The 17507-nt window shown below is 37.0% G+C and overlaps 1 protein-coding gene across 2 annotated transcripts in view; it reads left to right on the top strand.

The window, feature by feature from the left end:
* The window catches only part of IFT74 (intraflagellar transport 74), a 41792-nt gene extending 28159 nt beyond the window's left edge, over positions 1 to 13633 (top strand). The window contains exons 14-19 of one of the 2 annotated variants that reach the window (XM_038170174.2): positions 1495 to 1592; positions 2602 to 2728; positions 6381 to 6544; positions 7275 to 7400; positions 9296 to 9356; positions 11658 to 13633. In XM_038170174.2, coding sequence (XP_038026102.1) covers positions 1495 to 1592; positions 2602 to 2728; positions 6381 to 6544; positions 7275 to 7400; positions 9296 to 9356; positions 11658 to 11773 — 692 coding nt within the window. In that variant the 3' untranslated portion in view covers positions 11774 to 13633. Of the gene's footprint in view, positions 1 to 1494; positions 1593 to 2601; positions 2729 to 6380; positions 6545 to 7274; positions 7401 to 9295; positions 9357 to 11657 lie in introns of those variants that run through there. The other variant, XR_005261575.2, reaches the window with a different exon arrangement.
* The last annotated feature ends 3874 nt before the right edge of the window (positions 13634 to 17507 follow it).

Genomic DNA, 17507 nt, shown 5'->3' with positions numbered 1-17507 from the left:
AAGGACATGGAGGTGCTCGAGCAAGTCCAGAGAAGGGCGACGAAGCTGGTGAGGAGCCTGGAGAACAAGTCCTACGAGGAGTGGCTGAGGGAGCTGGGCTTGTTCAGCGTGGAGGAGGCTCAGGGGTGACCTTATCGCTCTCTACAGGTACCTTAAAGGAGGCTGTAGCGAGGCGGGGGTTGGTCTGTTCTCCCACGTGCCTGGTGACAGGACGAGGGGGAATGGGCTAAAGTTGCGCCAGGGGAGGTTTAGGTTGGATATTAGGAAGAACTGCTTTACTGAGAGGGTTGTGAGGCATTGGAATGGGCTGCCCAGGGAAGTGGTGGAGTCACCATCCCTGGAGGTCTTTAAAAGACGTTTAGATGTTGAACTTAGCTATATGGTTTAGTGGAGGACTTGTTAGTGTTAGGTCAGAGGTTGGACTGGGTGATCTTGGAGGTCTCTTCCAACCTAGACAATTCTGTGATTCTGTGAAGTGTAGAGTCCTGCACCTGGGAAGGAACAACCACGTGTATCACTACAGGTCGGGGAACGACCTGCTGGAGAGGAGCTCTGAGGAGAAGGACCTGGGGGTCCTGGTGGACGACAGGGTGACTGTGAGCCATCAGTGTGCCCTGGTGGCCAAGAGGGCCAATGGGATCCTGGCGTGCATTAAGAGGAGCGTGGCCAGCAGGTCAAGGGAGGTGATCCTCCCCCTCTACTCTGCCCTGGTCAAGCCTCACCTGGAGTACCGTGTCCAGTTCTGGGCTCCCCGGTACAAAAAAGACAGATCTCCTGGAAAGAGTCCAGCAGAGGGCCACAAAGATGATACAGGGCCTGGAGCATCTTCCCTATGAGGAAAGGCTGAGAGACCTGGGTCTGTTCAGCCTGGAGAAAAGAAGACTGAGAGGGGATCTCATCAATGTGTATAACTACCTAAGGTGTGGGAGACAGAGGGCTTTGGCCAACCTCTTTTCAGTGGTTTTTGGGGACAGGACAAAGGGCAATGGCCACAAAATGGAGCCCAGGAAGTTCCACACCAACATGCGAAAGAACTTCTTCACGGTGAGGGTGACGGAGCATTGGAACATGCTGCCCAGGGAAGTTGTGGAGTCTCCTTCTCTGGAGATATTCAAGGCCCGTCTGGACGCCTACCTGGGCAGCCTGCTGTAAGGAACCTGCTTTGGCAGGGGGGTTGGACCCGATGATCTTTCGAGGTCCCTTTCAACCCCTACAATTCTGTGATTCTGTGTGATTCTGTGCAAATGGTGACCTCATATCATTAATGAGTCAAATATGTGTATATGTGAAAAAAAAAAAATGTTTTACATTCCAGCCTCTTAAGTTGACAAGTTTCAAGGACTGTATCACCTGCCTTTTAAGTAAATTATTAATCTCAAAGTCTAAATATGTACAGCTTGTCAATTTAATACAAAGATTTAACTGAAAATTACAAGGGTTTGTGCTATACCTCTGTTAGCAGCAGTCTTCTTTATCATGTTTGTTGATCTCTAGATTTTCTTGAGACTTTTGAAGATGTGAAGAATCAAGAACTAGAACGAAAGGCCCAAATAGAAGCCAATATTATTGCACTCCTGGAGCACTCAAGCAGGGTAAGTGCATTTCTGTCCTCCCATGGCAACCTAGGCATTTAGAACCACAGAACAGGAGAATGAATGGTAAAAGCAAGGTTATTGTTTTTGTTTGTTTGTTTGTTTTTGTTTTTTTTTGTTTTGTTTTGTTTGTTTTTTTCCAGAAAATATATGCATAATAATCTCTAAGGAAGATCAAACAAGTACCATATATCGTTGTAGTAAAAAGATGTCATTAATTTCTCTTTATCCCTGGGGGTAACATTCTTTTGAATGTTAGATTATGCATGTGACTGGAGTAAAAGAAATGCATATATCATTCCTGTAACTTATCATTGATATAATCAATATCATTCTATTTATGATAAACATTTCAGAATGTTGCAAATAAAACTACTGCAACATTTTGTTTATCTAAAGTCTGCAAATCTCAGTTCATGGGTATTTTATCATCACTAAGAGGTAAAACTAACAATATTTCATCTGTCTCCTCACTATTTGAATTATGCCTGAAATACCCTACCATGTATATTTAATGTAAACACTTCAGAAATTGTTCCCACTTGCAGTCTGACATTTTTTGAACTTTCAAAACATTTTTCCTATTAACATTTTTGTTCCTGCAGATTTTTTTGTTATTGTGGTTGTTGTTAGAGAAATCTTTTAGCTGAGTAATATTTTGATTATATCATCGCTTCAATTGTGTCTTATTCAATGTAATATACTGTTAAGGTATGTGTAAAGCAATTAATACTTAGTTTAGAAGAGATTTATGTGGCACAACAGTTTATCCTTATTGCATTTCTCTTTCATATTCATTGGTCTATCAGTACATTTTTTTATCAAAAGCTGACAGAATGAAAAGTCATTAAATTTAAATTATTTCAGACTTTCTCCAGTATTTTCAGTCCTTGTGTTAGAAAAGCCAAATAACAGACTAGGAACTTGGAGAGAAGAGGGTTTGGTAATTGTCCAGTTACCATTTGTGGATTCAAAGATACAGCATGTTCTTGTTATTTATACTACACAGAATGTGAATTGTATGAAACAAATTTCATCTGTTACCAATCAAGAGTTGAAGATTATGCAGGAAGACCTCACTTTCAAATCAAATGAAATGCAGAAGTCACAGAGCACTGCTAAGAATCTGATTACAGGTGCGACCAACACTGAATTTTCAAATTCATTCCTTAAAAAAGTTAAAATGACCTAAGCAAAAGAAAAATTACACTAAGTACAAGATCAGAGTTCTGTACTGAACTTGAAATGCTGTTGTAAGTTGACAAACATAAATTTGTATGAGTAACAAGTGGTTTATATTCCTCAAAAGTATTTTACTTACTATTAGCAATAAAAGATGAGCTTGCTTGCAGAAATACGTTTTCAATAGATGTATTTTAGTATATATGCAAAATGTCTCTTGAGACAGAAACTTGATTTTATTAATATTCACCTTGAAGTAAACATTCTTCGCAATGTTAAAACAGTTTTTGAGAAATACAACTAGGGACTTGCACCTAACCACATATTATTTGTAAATGTTATTCTTAGTATCACTTACAGTTTGTGCTTTTCTAAAGGGAAACTTCCCATGGGAGAATTAACTGGCAACAATGGTGAATAGCTCTCAAATTCATGTTGTCAGGTTTTGATTCTTTGACTCTGAATTTTCATTTTGACTTAATTTTGGAAATATTCAAGCAATTAATTTTCAGTGTAGGAATTTGTAGGACTTGTAGTTTCAGAAAGCAGACAATACTTTTCTTTCATTTCCGCAACAGGTATCTATTTAGTTCTTTATTTGTACTGTTTATAGTGGAATTGTTCTCCTAATTGTAAACCTTTGCCAATATCATTATTGGTTCAGCAAGCCTTTCCTTGTTTGTTTGGCTGAAAGGAAGGGGCAGGAATGAAGAACCATAAATCTTTTTGTTAGAAGGCTATTACGTGCTGTACTTAGTAGTAATTTTCAAAATAGGGGCTTATATTGTAACTTAAAGCAGATACGTGCAAATGAAAAGCTGTTATTCACAAAATACTGCAGAAACTGATTTTGTTGTGCATTTGAACATTTAGTGTTCATTTGTCTGCAAATAAGCAATTTGCAGTTATAGTTTAAAGAACTGGACCAGACCTTACAGGTTCAAATATGACGTTTTGTTCTTTCATGTTAGCAGTAATTCTTGGATTTTACAATATAGGGATGTTCCAGAAACACATAGCACTGTAGATGACATTATTGAAATACATAGTTCTCTCTTTGCAAGGGGATAGAAAGAAGTTGCTGTATATAATTTTCAGCAGATAATTTAAATTATTTAGAAGTACATTTCTGAAAGCAAGGAGTCACAGATACTGTAATAAACATTAGATTCTTTCAAAAACAGAGTGAATGTTCCATTTGCACAGTTGAAGTTCTTTGTAGCCCCTGAATTATAGCATGGTCATCTTCAGGATTTTTTTGTTGTTACTAAAATCTGAATTTCCATATATTTGTGCCATAACAAAGATATAAAAAGTCCATCGGCAAGCCCCTTTTTTTTAATAAAAAAAAAAAAAAAAAAGGAAGAAAGGAAACCATGAAGAGTAAACAAAAGTGCTGATGGCATAGTTTCCCAAAAACATTTCCCTGGGTCACAGTAGTTTGGTCTCAGAGTTTGCTACTGTGTACACACTGCCTGCGAGACGCTGCAACTTCATGGCGTATCAGAAGGAACTGGGCTGCATCCTCTTCCTGTCTCTTCCCCTAGAGGAGTTTAGAGGTTTTTTTGTTTTGTTTTGTTTTGTTTTCATTTAGGTTGTCGCTAGATAAGGATAACATTCATCCCTTCCAGTTTATTCCCTTTTCTCCAAAAAGTGTGAATGGGAAGGAATAGCCCACTGCTGTCTCACCACAGAATATCAGTTTATAGACAGAGCAGTTTTTTAGTCCTTTTGGGTATTTGGCTTGTATGTTGTTATTATTCATTACATGTAAAATAAATCCTATTTAGTCAACTATATGTTACATTGAAGTAATAGAATATTAATATTAGACTAATTATATTAAAAGCAAAAATATTTTCATTAGGTCTAAGTAAGTCTTTAAAATGTAAAGTTGTTTTTCAGCTGTTTCCCTCTGATTTGAATTCTTTATGCATTTTTTTTATTGTTTCGAATGTTAAAGCTCTGAATTCTTGAGGTTGCTAAGCATTTGTTTGTCTTTAAACCACAGTGCCATAGGAACAGAATTAGTTCGGCGGTCTGTTCAGTTTTGTTTTAGGATCTGATATTGCCCAATAATAGCCACTGCAAAGTGAAGCTATAGTAAGTTATTCTAGATGCAAGCAACTTCTTTTCTTAAACCCTTTACAGTGGAAGAAGGCATAAACATTGATTCACAGACAAGCATTTTAGTTCCAATACTTTTAATTTTAAATCCTTCTTTTTGCCAGTATAGAAATGTTTAGAGTCTATATATATGCTCTTTTCACATGTAGGAACCTTTCAGTCTTACCTTATTGAACCATGCTACTCAGGATGTGCAACACAAAAATCTTGGCTTCCCTTTTTGTTTGCTTATTTTGAGGTTTCTGAAGACATCACAAATGTACTTTATTATAAGAAAAAAAAAGTTTAAAAAAAGTTGACTAAAGCTAATATTTCACACTAAGAAATGTATATATGGCATAAATACAGAGGAAGAGAAATGAGTACCAAAATCTTGCTATATTAGGATTTTGATCAGGGGAGGTTTTCCAAATACTTCCAACAATGAACTTGTTCGCAGTTTCTAAAACCCACAGTTTTTAGAAAGGTGAGCCCCTGTCACATACGCACATCCATTTCCTTCTGCTGTAAAGATTTCTATTGCTTTGGTGAAGATGGGAGAAACAAATTTCTACTGTTTTTCCAGGGGATCTGCACATACCTGAGTGTGTAAGCATAATGTTCAGTGTATGCCAAGTGCTGTTTCTTCGTGTTGTCTCATCCCTTCCAATAACTCTCTTCACCTGGTACTTTAGAATTTAGAAAAAAAAAATTATTTGTATCATTATTCAGAGTTAAACACAGCTCTGAATCATAGGATTATGTAGCTATGTCTTTAAAAATTCAGGAAAATATAAGAATGGGAAGGCAAACACCCATCCAAAACAGTTCTACCCCTATCTAGTCCTTCCACGCTTCTAATTCCTTTCATTACCTATCTCTCTTACTTCTTTTTAGAGGATTGTCAGAAGTAAATGCTGAATATTGAAACACATGCTCAGTTTGTAAAATACGACAATTCTTATTACTGTGGAGATACGGAAGAATTTTCCTCAAGGAAAAGCTGGCAATTTAATCTCATAAAACTAGGGTTTAGAACAACAGAAATAAAGGCAATATGATACTAAAAAGCTAACAAAAATAAATTTCAAAATCTGTCTGCATTGTAAGTCAACTTTTGGTAAGGTATTACCACTGCCTTAAAACTTGAAATTGACTGAAGTTATGTGCAACTTTAACAATATAAATACAACAGTGTGATGTAGAAAATCACCACATTTCCATTATTGTTCACTTATGTAACTTATTGTTCACTTATGTAACTTATTGTTAACTTATGTAAATTACCGTAACTGTAATTTAACAATTTGAAATATAGGATGATTGTGAAGATTGGATTTTGTGCTTTCATTCATGTTAACATTCCTATGTATATCAAGATAGCAAGAGCTGTTTGTATTACTCAAGTATAGCATAGCATAAATCTTTATATCTGGATAATGTATTATGGGGGAAAAAAAAAAGTCCTATTATTTAGTGATTGTGCATTTGTTGGCCTAGAGAGTCAAAAATTGCAGATGGACCTGCAGAAGATGGAACTCCTAGAGGGCAAGATGACTGATGAAGTGGCTTCTCTTAAAGAGAAAATTGAACAAACAACAGCAGAGTTAGAAGTCTATAATAATTTGCCAGCTCTGAAAGCATCAGGAGAAGAGAAGAAAAAGGTAATATTAGGAGTGAAGCATAGAAATACATGAAACACATGGGGATTTATGTGTTTTTGAGCACCTGCAAGGGGGGCAGCCAGGCCTATGACTGGGGATCGTGACTGAAACAGGGTTTGCACAGCAGTGCAAATGAATCCAAATGCTTCTTAGCTTATATATGTGACTTATTAACTGGGTACATGTGGCAGGCTATCAGCTGGATACCTTTTGATAACTTCCTTCCCACAAAATTTCCCATTTATTTTACCGATTTATCTGATCTTTCTGCTGTAACTTATGACTACCCGTAAGATTGAGAATGTAGCGATCTAACCACAGAACCCCCCCCCCCCCCCCAAAAAAAAGAAATCCTGTCCTTTCTTTGCTCTAATACAAACTCCATCTAGAACAGTTCCCATTTCACTTGTGATAAATTTTCTATAAATTCTTAACATCATCATTCACACTTGTGCTCTTATAGTACAGTCTAAGCTTACAACTTGTTCATCATAACCGCTGAATGTTATCATTATGATAGGGCATGCATTGTTAGAGAAAAGCTGTGACTTATTTATGCATATGAGGTTGGAACCAGATGATCTTTCAGGTCAAACCAAGCCATTCTGATATGATCTTGTTCTGAAAGGAATTAAAACTATCGTCTTGAAAGTTGAATAAAAATAATCTCTTTTTAGCCCACAGCAAATTAACTCATCAATTAATCTCTTTGTATTTCTTTTTCAAATAGAGACTACAGGATGACAAAGAAAAATTAACAAAACGTAGTAGTGCTTTCAAGAAAATAATGGAACACTTGAATGCACAGTATGAGACCCTGAAGAGAGAGCTTCAAGAGAATGAGACACATTCGCAGGTATAGCTCAGGAAATGTATCATCACTTCAGTTGTTTCTGTCCTATCATTGTTTCCTCATATGCGCTGTATGGGATGAATCAGCTTACTCCTTCTAAGGGAGATTTGGAAGCATGTGTTGTTCTGTTTTTAAACAGAAATTAGTATCATGCCAATAAATCTATTACAAGCTTTGGTTTCAAAGTTACTAAGAGCAGATCTTTCTGAGCTTAAGAATTGTGTGAATCTTTTAAGTGTTTGCATTGATTTTGCTCAGAATTCTCTCTCTTCCATTACTTAAGAAGTTTTGAGAACTAACATAGAAAGCAACTAAAGAAGAAAAAAAAAAAGTCCTTAATAATTATATCAGATCACCTTCCTTTTAAAAGGTATGCTGCTAACTTTTTTCTTTGCAACCTGTGCTATTATTTTTCCTTCTTTTTCCCAATCCTTCTGTTCCTGGTCCTGGTAGACCACTAAAACTTTAGGGTTTGTTCAGGTTTCTTTAAACCCAAATAACTTTCATATATATTTACATTTAAATTTCAAATGTGAATCAGAAAGGAATATGTTTACAAACTTGTGGTCAGTTTTGAATCTTCTATTATAAACACTAATTAATTCTTATCATTTTGGCAACAGAACTTCACTAGGTGCGGATGCACAGAAGGAAAATGCATAACCTCAAAATAAGTGGAGAATGGGAATTATTTTCTGTGTTTCACTCATTTTTATTGCTTTCGGTTATTGAGAGCTTTGCCATTGACAGAAGGGCAAATAAAGTATATTCTTAAAACAGCTGATTGCTCTATATAAATCAAACATTTTGAAGTACAAATAGAGTTTACATATCTTGAGGGTTTGGGTGATTTTGCTAGCAGTCAACTGTATAAGTTTTGGCCTTCAAAGAATTACTATAAAAGTGCACTGATTATTTCCTTTGATGTGTATCACGTTTTAAACCTAGGCCCCATTACTGGCTGTATTGCAAGTAGCTACACCTACAAATGTTACAAGAAAAATTTTTAGTCAGAAACGTCTCACAAATGTCTCATGCTGTGAACCAGTGCACTTAGATAACTGATTCTTTGCTGTAAAATTTATTTGAAGTGAGATAGCAACTATTTCATGTTTTCTAGTTTAAGAATAAGCTTTTAAATAAAGTGTAGCAATAGCTTCCTAAATTGCTGCAGTAGTTCTCACAGAAAGTTTAGTCTCAGAATGATTTTCAGATTTTCTATTTAAAAATAACATCTACATATCTTGAAATGCAGAATCCTGAACAGTAGCATCAGAAAAACAAATATTATAAAACTGTATTGTAAGGAAGCAGCCATCGATATAATGTCCACATTAGTTTCCTGTTGATGCTGAAGTTATTGAAGAAGTGCCAGCAGTTAACCCACACTCTTGCAATCTTCTCACTGCAGCACCGTTCTTATCACAGCTTCTGGCATCAGACAGGAAACTTAACTATGGAAGAAAGGAAATTTCTTCTGTATAGCTCAAAGTCCAAGACATTGTCAGGAAATACTGTATCTTCAGTGATTTTAGATCTTACTGATTTTAAGAAGACATCACTTTAATGATATGAAGTCTAATGAGAATTAATATCTCTCTACCATGTCCATCTTTTTTCCTCAGAGTTGCATACACATTTCTCTGTATGTACCATTGTAGTTATGCAGTGCTTTTATATAAATAGAGAAAAAGTAAATGTATGAAGTGCTAAATTATATACAGACCACTGTGTCATTGGCAGCTTAAAAATCATTTAGCCATTGGTTATCTTTGTTTGTGAAGTAACCTTGATCTTATCAGGTGACAGAATGTAAGGTATTGAAGCATTTGGGGGGAGATTATTTGTAGAAAGTACATGTGTAATTATTTTCTTTTTTGGCTCTTTTTTGTTTTCAGCTTACAAATTTGGAGAGGAAGTGGCAGCACCATGAGCAAAATAACTTTATGATGAAGGAATGTATCCTTTTATTTAAGAAATACTGTAAAATTCACACGCTGTAGTAATTGAGGAAGAAGGCTGTTTCCTCCATCAGAATAAGACAGGACAGAATGGGGAGCAGAAGACAGAGGAGGGCGGGAAAGGCTGTGCTTTGCAATATCTGTTTAAACACTAGACATTATATATGGCAAAACCTGCATCTGTTGTCTGAAACAATTTTAAGCTGTCCCAAAGTACAAGATTTGTCTTGCTGTCTGCATTTTTCCTGTTGGGTCAGTTTTGTAATTAGGTTTCATATAAAGATCAACTTTGTAGCTGTACAGTCTTATCTGAATTTATCCAGCGTTTTGAATTATTTGAAAATGTATATGGAATGGTGAATGACGAAAAAGTAAACAATGTGTTTTATGCATTTAGGTGTTTCTTACAACATAAAAGAGGAAGTTCATATCAGAGGGGGAAAAAAAAACAACAGCTAAACACAGTAAGATCTGACAAGGAGATGCTTTAGCTAGGAAAAAAAGTGGGCTGGGATGGTAAACTGTGTTGTTGCTCTCTCATTACATGCTGCTAATTAGAGGTACATTACACTGTCTCCCTGACTAATCCTTCGCTGTGCAAGACCTTCCAAAACACCAGCAAAAACTTGCTGCAAGTGATTTTCATAAGATAGGTTTTTAGCTATCAAAAGAAGTGAAGTTTCTTAGATTTGATAGTTCTTATCTTGCACTATTTTCCATAGCTATTATAGAGATCTGAGTGTGGCATATCTGTTTTATTTATTTAAATTCAAAGTTAGGGGCTTTGAATTCAGTTTAGTAAATTCCTTTTTTAAAAATTATTTAGAAAACAAAAATTTTGAAATCTCAATGACGAATAGAATCATTATATGTTTATAGTACAAGTACTGTAGTAAAAGTGAAAGCAGAACTAGACTGTTTCATCCAGCTCTGTGTGTTTGACAATGGATATTGCTATGCACCTGAGAAAACATCCAAAAAAAATATTTCAGGCAATTCTATAATAGTCTAGCCATCAGGATGAGAAAAAAAATGCAATGTAGGATCTGCATATAACTTTATTTTTTCATATAACAAATATCCCATTTCTTACATCTGATAAGTGCTCTAATTCTTAGGAAAAAAAAAAAAAAGAAGCAACATAATACATCTTGGACAAAGGTGTATTTTATTATCAATCTCTTTGCTAGTAGTGATTTTCTTTTGATATATGTTTATATATTTTGTTTTTTAATTATTTCAGAATATTATGTGGAAAATATATAATTTTAATAATTGCTACTGCATTTAAAGGCTAGTAGAATGATTTATTTCAAGTGAAGTAATTTTTTTTCCTTTTTTTACATTAAAAACAGTAATAGTTTAGTGCAGGTTGGATTGTTCTTTGCACAAAGCAATAAGGAACAAATGTTACTGACTTTGCTTTTTCAGGTTCATAGGAGAAAATACAGCTATCTTAGGATATTATGTACCTTTGACCTGTGGGCATCCTTCTGTTCTTTGAGATAGGATTAGGTGAGTGTATGCAGACAGACCTTTTCTACGCTTGTAGAAAAATGGTCTTCCTTTGTCAGTGAAGTGAAGCCTTCTAGTGAGCTGTGGCTCACCACCTCATGGCCCCAGTCATTCCTTGACAGATAACAGGGCTCACCAGCAAGTACCAGAAGAGACTGCTGACATTAACAGAATAGAACTGCAGCTGTCTCCCTCTGTGGAGAAGGCTATGCAGGAATATTTTATTAAGGTGAGAATTTTGGACCCTATGATAGTCTAAAAAGAAGAAAAACTTAAGAAGAACCCAAGAGAAAAAATGTTCAGAATATTAAAAGTTTTGCCTAACATGGTACAATGTATCACCTACCTATGCAAGTGCAGATGCTTACTTAAACAGGTTTTTACATCTGCTTTGGCTACTGGAAAGAAGGGTCCTGTTTTTTTGGACTGGGATTTTTCTGGCTAGAGACCTGAAGTGCCAAAACATATAGTTTTAAATAGCTGAGTGCCTTGGAATGGTTTTGTTTGCAGTGTAACAATGGGCAGTCTTCCACAAGGGACCTATTGCCTATACATATGAAAACAAAATTGACTCAAGTATGTAAGCTCTTTTTTATCATGTTTGGCATGGGATGGTAGCTAGTAAATTGCTGTAATTTTTTTACAGCCATTCAGAGTTTTTTCCATTATTTGCAACTCTTGATAGTTTTTGCAGAAGGAAACTTACTGTATTATGTTTCTCTTATGATCTCTAATTATGCTAATATTTATACTGGCAGTTTGTTTCCTTAATTCTTTTAATCAGTCATAGCAACAAAGAGTCAGGAGAGTGACTACCAGCCAGTAATGAAGAACGTGAGAAAGCTGGTCACTGAATACAACAAAGCTCTCATAGAAGCTTTACAGAACACGAAGAGCTGAACCCAGGCACTTCCTTCCTGCCCCCATGGACCAACAATGAGGGATGTGCAGAGGCAGCATGGAAAGCTGAGCCACTGAGCTCATGTGCTCACGACAACTGTGACAGATGTTCTTAAAACTATTTTTCCAAGTTTATAAAAATCACAGATTTTAGTAGTACTCCTATTTTTTTGCAAGGTTTGAAAATATTTAGAAAAAAAAATCACAAACTGTAGAAACATGTAGAACTAGAAATACTGCATAATAAGTGTAAAATCATCAGAATGTTTTACTGAAGCTCATTGCTGGATTGTGAAGATGAAGTTTGCTGTAGGCAATGCTTTACACATGCTTTACACAATGAATGTCTAATTGTCTTTTAGTCCTACCCCTGATGATCAGTGGGATTTTTCCCTGAATAAGGACTGCCCAATGGACTCTCAGATGCATTATCTTAAATGAAAGCATGTAAATTAAGTAGTAATATGCCTTCGCTATTTAAATAGCAATTCATAACAAGTAAAGGAAGTATGTAAGGACAATAAGCAGCCTCTTATGACAGAATTCTTTCATACTGTAAAGTCTTAAAGCAAATTTACTTTAAGGATCTGTCAGCAAATATTCATTTCCCAAGGGAAAACTGACTAACTTGTAGAGCATGTCCTTATTTCATCTTTTTAATATAAGAGCAGAACTATGATAAAATGTAGTGAAATATAGCTAATACTGACCTTGTGCAGAGCATTTTAGTTTTGTGGTATTCACCAGTAAAGGAAGTGAAAGGGAAAATTACTTGCATTTTCTGCAATGTTTTTTTTTCCAAGTTTTTTCTTTTTTCTCAAGCTGCAGTGTCATATGTAAACCCAACTTCAAGATAAGAACATTGAATAGAGATTCAACGTAGAACAAAAACAGGACTGATCCATAAATAATGTGCATTATGATATATACATGTCAGAAAACATTAAACAAAATTACCAAGTGTGTATTTCCCTCACATTGTACATGTAATGTAATTATAAACTACCTATTGGTAACTTCCTCTACCTTCCACGTTGTAAACTAGTCCTGACCAAGGGAAAAAAAAAAAACAAACAAAAACTAGGTAAAATCTAGGTAAAAATCCTAGACAGACAGTAGTCTTAAAAAGTAGAAAAAGTAGTTAAAAAAAAAAAAATGAGGTGTTGGATATAATCTTACTACTACCTTAGAAGAGTTCTCATGTAAAAGAAGACTACTGTGTGCTTTATTTCATAAAACTGGGGTTCACAAAGAATTAGAAAATTATCTGTCTGTTACAATATAATTTATAAAATATAAAATATAAGTGTGGTTTTGTCCTTCAGTTTCTCCAAATCTGTTACCATCATTTTGAGTATATAGCAGAAATATGTAAAACAAACATACTGAAGGATTTTGCAGAGAACACCATGTTTCCAATTTCAGCTCAGTAAATGCTGTTGTCCTCTATATTTATGTCTGTATAATATTTAGAGATAATGGAACAGGATTTCTATAAACCAAGGGATGTTATCTAGGGGAAATTCCCACTAATGTCTCTTCCTTCCTGACAAAGTTTCAGCTATTCCAGAGAGAGCCCATTATTTGCTGAGATAAAGTTGAAGTCTGATATTCTCACCAATCAAACCATCACCTAGTGAGATCGCCTCCTGAATTCCACTTCTGCTACAATAACATATTTTAATGAACAATGGAAAGAAGTTGCAGACTGAATAAACAGGCCGCTTTAAATTCGCTTTCACTCAAGGCAGGGAATGGTTTTATTCTTTAGCAGTGATTCTGTTGGATAGCAGAATAAAATTTACAGGATTTGGTTGTGTTTTGTAATGTTCCCTTGTGATAAAAATGCTTTCTCTAGCACCCTGATTTTTCTTTTGTTCTTTTGAAGGCCTCCGGGTTGCCTATTTCTGTCTGAGAACCTTATTGATCAATCCTTCTTTTAATAACTCATCCTTTTGGTCCTCAGTCATGCTCATAACATCTTTGGCTCATGAAGGGGCTCATCTTTGAGCCATGAAGGGGGTACTAATCTCCCGTCAGGAGATCCCGTCCTCATTAATAAATCATTCCCAGCTATGATCTGAGCTACTGTGTGTATATCAAGACTCTTAGGACAATATCACAGGTCTCACTACCTGGCAATAGTTTACCCATTTTATGCTATGCCTCTAACCCGAGAGGACGTGGATTAAGTGGTGGTATGTATGGGTTGAAGCAACTTAGAAACTGTTCTGCTCACTTGTCTCACGAGGGCTGAGTAGAGGGAAGGATCACCTCCCTCAGCCTGCTGAAGACAAATCTTCCTAATACAATCTAGGATATTATTGGCCTTTTTCACTGTGAAGGTGCACTGCTGGCTCATGGTCAACTTCTTGTACACCCGGACCCTTAGGTGCTTCTCAGCAAAGCTGCTTTCCAGCCAGTCACCCCCCAGCCTGTGGTGGTGCCTGAGCTGTTGCTCTTCGGGTCAGGACCTTTTCCAGAAAGGCATTTACCTTTCTGGAACTTTCTGAGGTTCCTTTCTGACCATTTCTCCAGCCTGTCAAGGTCCCTCTCCCAGTGACATAACCAGTGGGTGTATCAGCCACCCCTCCCTGCTGTGCATCATCCACAAACTTGTTGAGGGTACACTGTCCAACCATCCAGGTAATTAGTGAAAAGGTTAAACAGTACTGGCAGCAGTACCCACCCCTGGGGGCACCACTACTGACTGGCCTTCAGCTGGACTTTGGGCCACAGATCGCACAGTGAGCCCTGAGCTAGTTTTCAGTCCATCTTACTGCTCAGTTACCTAACCCATGCTGTATCTGTAAGGAAGTTATGGAAAAACAGCATCAAAAAAGCCTTGTTCAGGTAAACATCTATACCACTCTCCTTGACCACTGAGCTAATTACTTCATTGGAGAAGTCTGTCAGGTTGGTTAAATACATTTTCCCCTTCATAAATCCATACCGACTCTTCCCAGTCACCTTTGCATCCTCCGTGTGTCTGGAAATGATTCCAGCATTAATTGCTCCATCACCACCTCAGAGATCAAGGTGAGACTGATGAGGCTGTAGTTCCCTGGCTCTTCTTGCTCTTCCTGAAGATAGGAGTGACGTTCTTTCTGTCTTCAGGAGCCACTCCCAGTCACCACAGATAAAAGAGAATCAAAGCTGTTTCTTTCAAATTGTGTTGTTTCTTTCCTTGTGTTAGTGGGCTTAGAAAACAATATGCAGTGTTCCTGTGAGCAATTTCAGACACGCGGAACACTGATACATTTTTAATTATTTCTGTCTGATAGTATTGGTTAATGCTTCTTAATGTTGCAATGTGCTGCTTCACAACTGGAGGAACACATTCCCAAGGTGAAGTGGTTGTAAAGTCTTTCAGGATATTTCCATTTTTCTGCTGCAAGCATGAAACAAAAATACAAGGAACAAACCAGACCACAATGAGGCAATAGCAATGAGAAAATCTTATTTTGAGGAGACAGGTGGATATTAAAATGCTTGCTTTCATAGAATCACAGAATATCCTGAGTTGGAAGGGTCCCACAATGCTTATGGAGTCCAACTCCTGGCACCAGATAGGACCACCCACAAAACAGTCCCTACACCTGGCAGCATTGTCCAAGCACTTATTGAACTCTGGCAGCTCGGTGCCGTGACCACTGCCCTGGGGAGCCTGTCCGACTGCCCGACCCCCTCTGGGTGCAGACCCTTTCCCTAATGCCCAGCCTGACCCTCCCCTGTCCCAGCTCCATGCCGTTCCCTCGAGTCCTGTCGCTATCCCCAGAGAGCAGAGCTCAGCGCCTGCCCCTCCGCTCCCCTCCTGAGGGAGCTGCAGGCCGCCATGAGGCCTCCCCTCGGCCTGATCTGCTCTGGGCTGAACAAACTGAGGGACCTCAGCTGCTCCTCATACATCTCCCCCTCCAGACCCTTGAGAAAGCATCTGGATGCTTGCTAATAGTTTTATGTCTTTCTTATACCATTCTTCTTAGTATCTGCTTTGAAGTGACTGCCTTAGAAATATTTTTGCCTCACACTGATAAGGCATCTGGGTGGAGTGGACATCACAATTGTCTAGAGTGAAAAAAAAATAATAAAAAAATCTTGGATCCTGAAAAGAGATCATAAAACTAGAGTTTATATGCATACATTCACAACAGTGAATACTAGCCGAATGGTGTAGACAGCAGTAGGTGGCAACTCCAGCCAGAGAAATGCTGCAAAGTGCAGGTTAATCAATGGGAAGGAGAACTGAATTATTTCCAAAACAAATAGTTGTCATCTTTTTCAGTTAGGAGGAAGGAAGCCATTCAGCATTTCATAACCACATAGATGATTGGAATTCATATTCCAGCTTTGATCAATCATTTGTTGGGATTGGCAGACATTTAGAGCAGAGGAAGAAGCATTTCTTGCCCTTACTTGCAGTCTAAACTGATTCTCATTTCAGGAAGAAGGACTAACCAGACAATATGCCAGAAAAGTGAAATGGAGGAAGCCTCCCACATTTAAAAAAAAAAAAAAAATGAGCCAGAAATGTAAAATGACCTGCTCTGTTTCCTCTTGTAAAACTAATTCCTTGAAAGCTACATTCATTAAAAGTGACTAAGCTTGATTCACTGACCATGGGTATCTTTGGATCAGGACCAAGATTTCTGCTCTGCATCAAAGAACAAGTAGGGTGCAAGAGGTCTGTCTTGGACACACAACATGAGTTTGCCCACCTGCAGTAAGGGTAAGGGGGACTCAATACATCTGAAAATTAGAAAGCAAAAAAAAAAAAAAAATGCTTATAGTAGAAAGTATCAAACAGTACTATCATTCATACTATGCATGAGAGACAAAACACCAGATTAATGCCTTCAGATTTTCACTATCCTTCCTTTTCCTTGTTTTTCCTCTAAATTAAATGAGGAAATGGTGTTTAATGGGTGGACTTGTGTTCAGGTTTGCTGTATTTAAAATTATTCAGCATTATTGACCTTAGTGTACAATACTGAAGTCCTTTATTTATACGTAAATCTGCATTTTAAGTTCTCAACTTAATAAAAAGAATTGTATTTCTTTCACACTTCCCTATTTCAAGAATGTCTAAAACTGTATTGTTCAAATACTCAAAAACATTACCATTTAGAAATCTTCATCTCAGAGAGGAGAGGCTGAATTTAAAGCCAGAGCTTTCCAGTCAAGGAACTGTGAAGGAACAGATCACCAACAGTGACTCTACTGTTAACCAGTACAAGATTTTAGCCAGTCTGAGGGGATGTAAATTTGAAAGCCAAGGAAGGAGACAGCAAATTTCTCACTAAGTTGCACTTGCCAAAGGCTGGTGATCTGCGCTGTATTTTTGAATGAAAAAGGGATTGTTTATATTTTGGGGGAATTGTTTGACAATATAACAAATGAGTTAAAAGTTGATTCAAATCTTGGGCAGAATCACTATAAAGTTTAGTAATGCAGCCATTCAAATCAAAGTTATCATTAGAATCAAATCAAGAGAGAGATGATTTCAGTGAAAAATAATGGATCCTGCAAACAGGATTTTAAGAATAAATATTTGTCATGTTGAAGGACAAAAACACCACCCCTGAGATCTCTTTAGCGTGACCTATTTCCTGGGACTTGGAAGCCATAGTCAGATCTGCAAACATCTTGTACATTAAGTGGCTTACACAATTAATCTTTATTTCTCCAAACTGCACAGATAAGAAATTTGCCTCATTAAGTTACAGCTATTCTCTGA

The sequence above is a fragment of the Anas platyrhynchos genome, chromosome Z (assembly GCF_047663525.1).
Source record: "Anas platyrhynchos isolate ZD024472 breed Pekin duck chromosome Z, IASCAAS_PekinDuck_T2T, whole genome shotgun sequence".
In the NCBI taxonomy this organism is placed as follows: Eukaryota; Metazoa; Chordata; class Aves; order Anseriformes; family Anatidae; genus Anas; species Anas platyrhynchos.
This window is presented reverse-complemented; position numbering and strand designations above follow the sequence as displayed.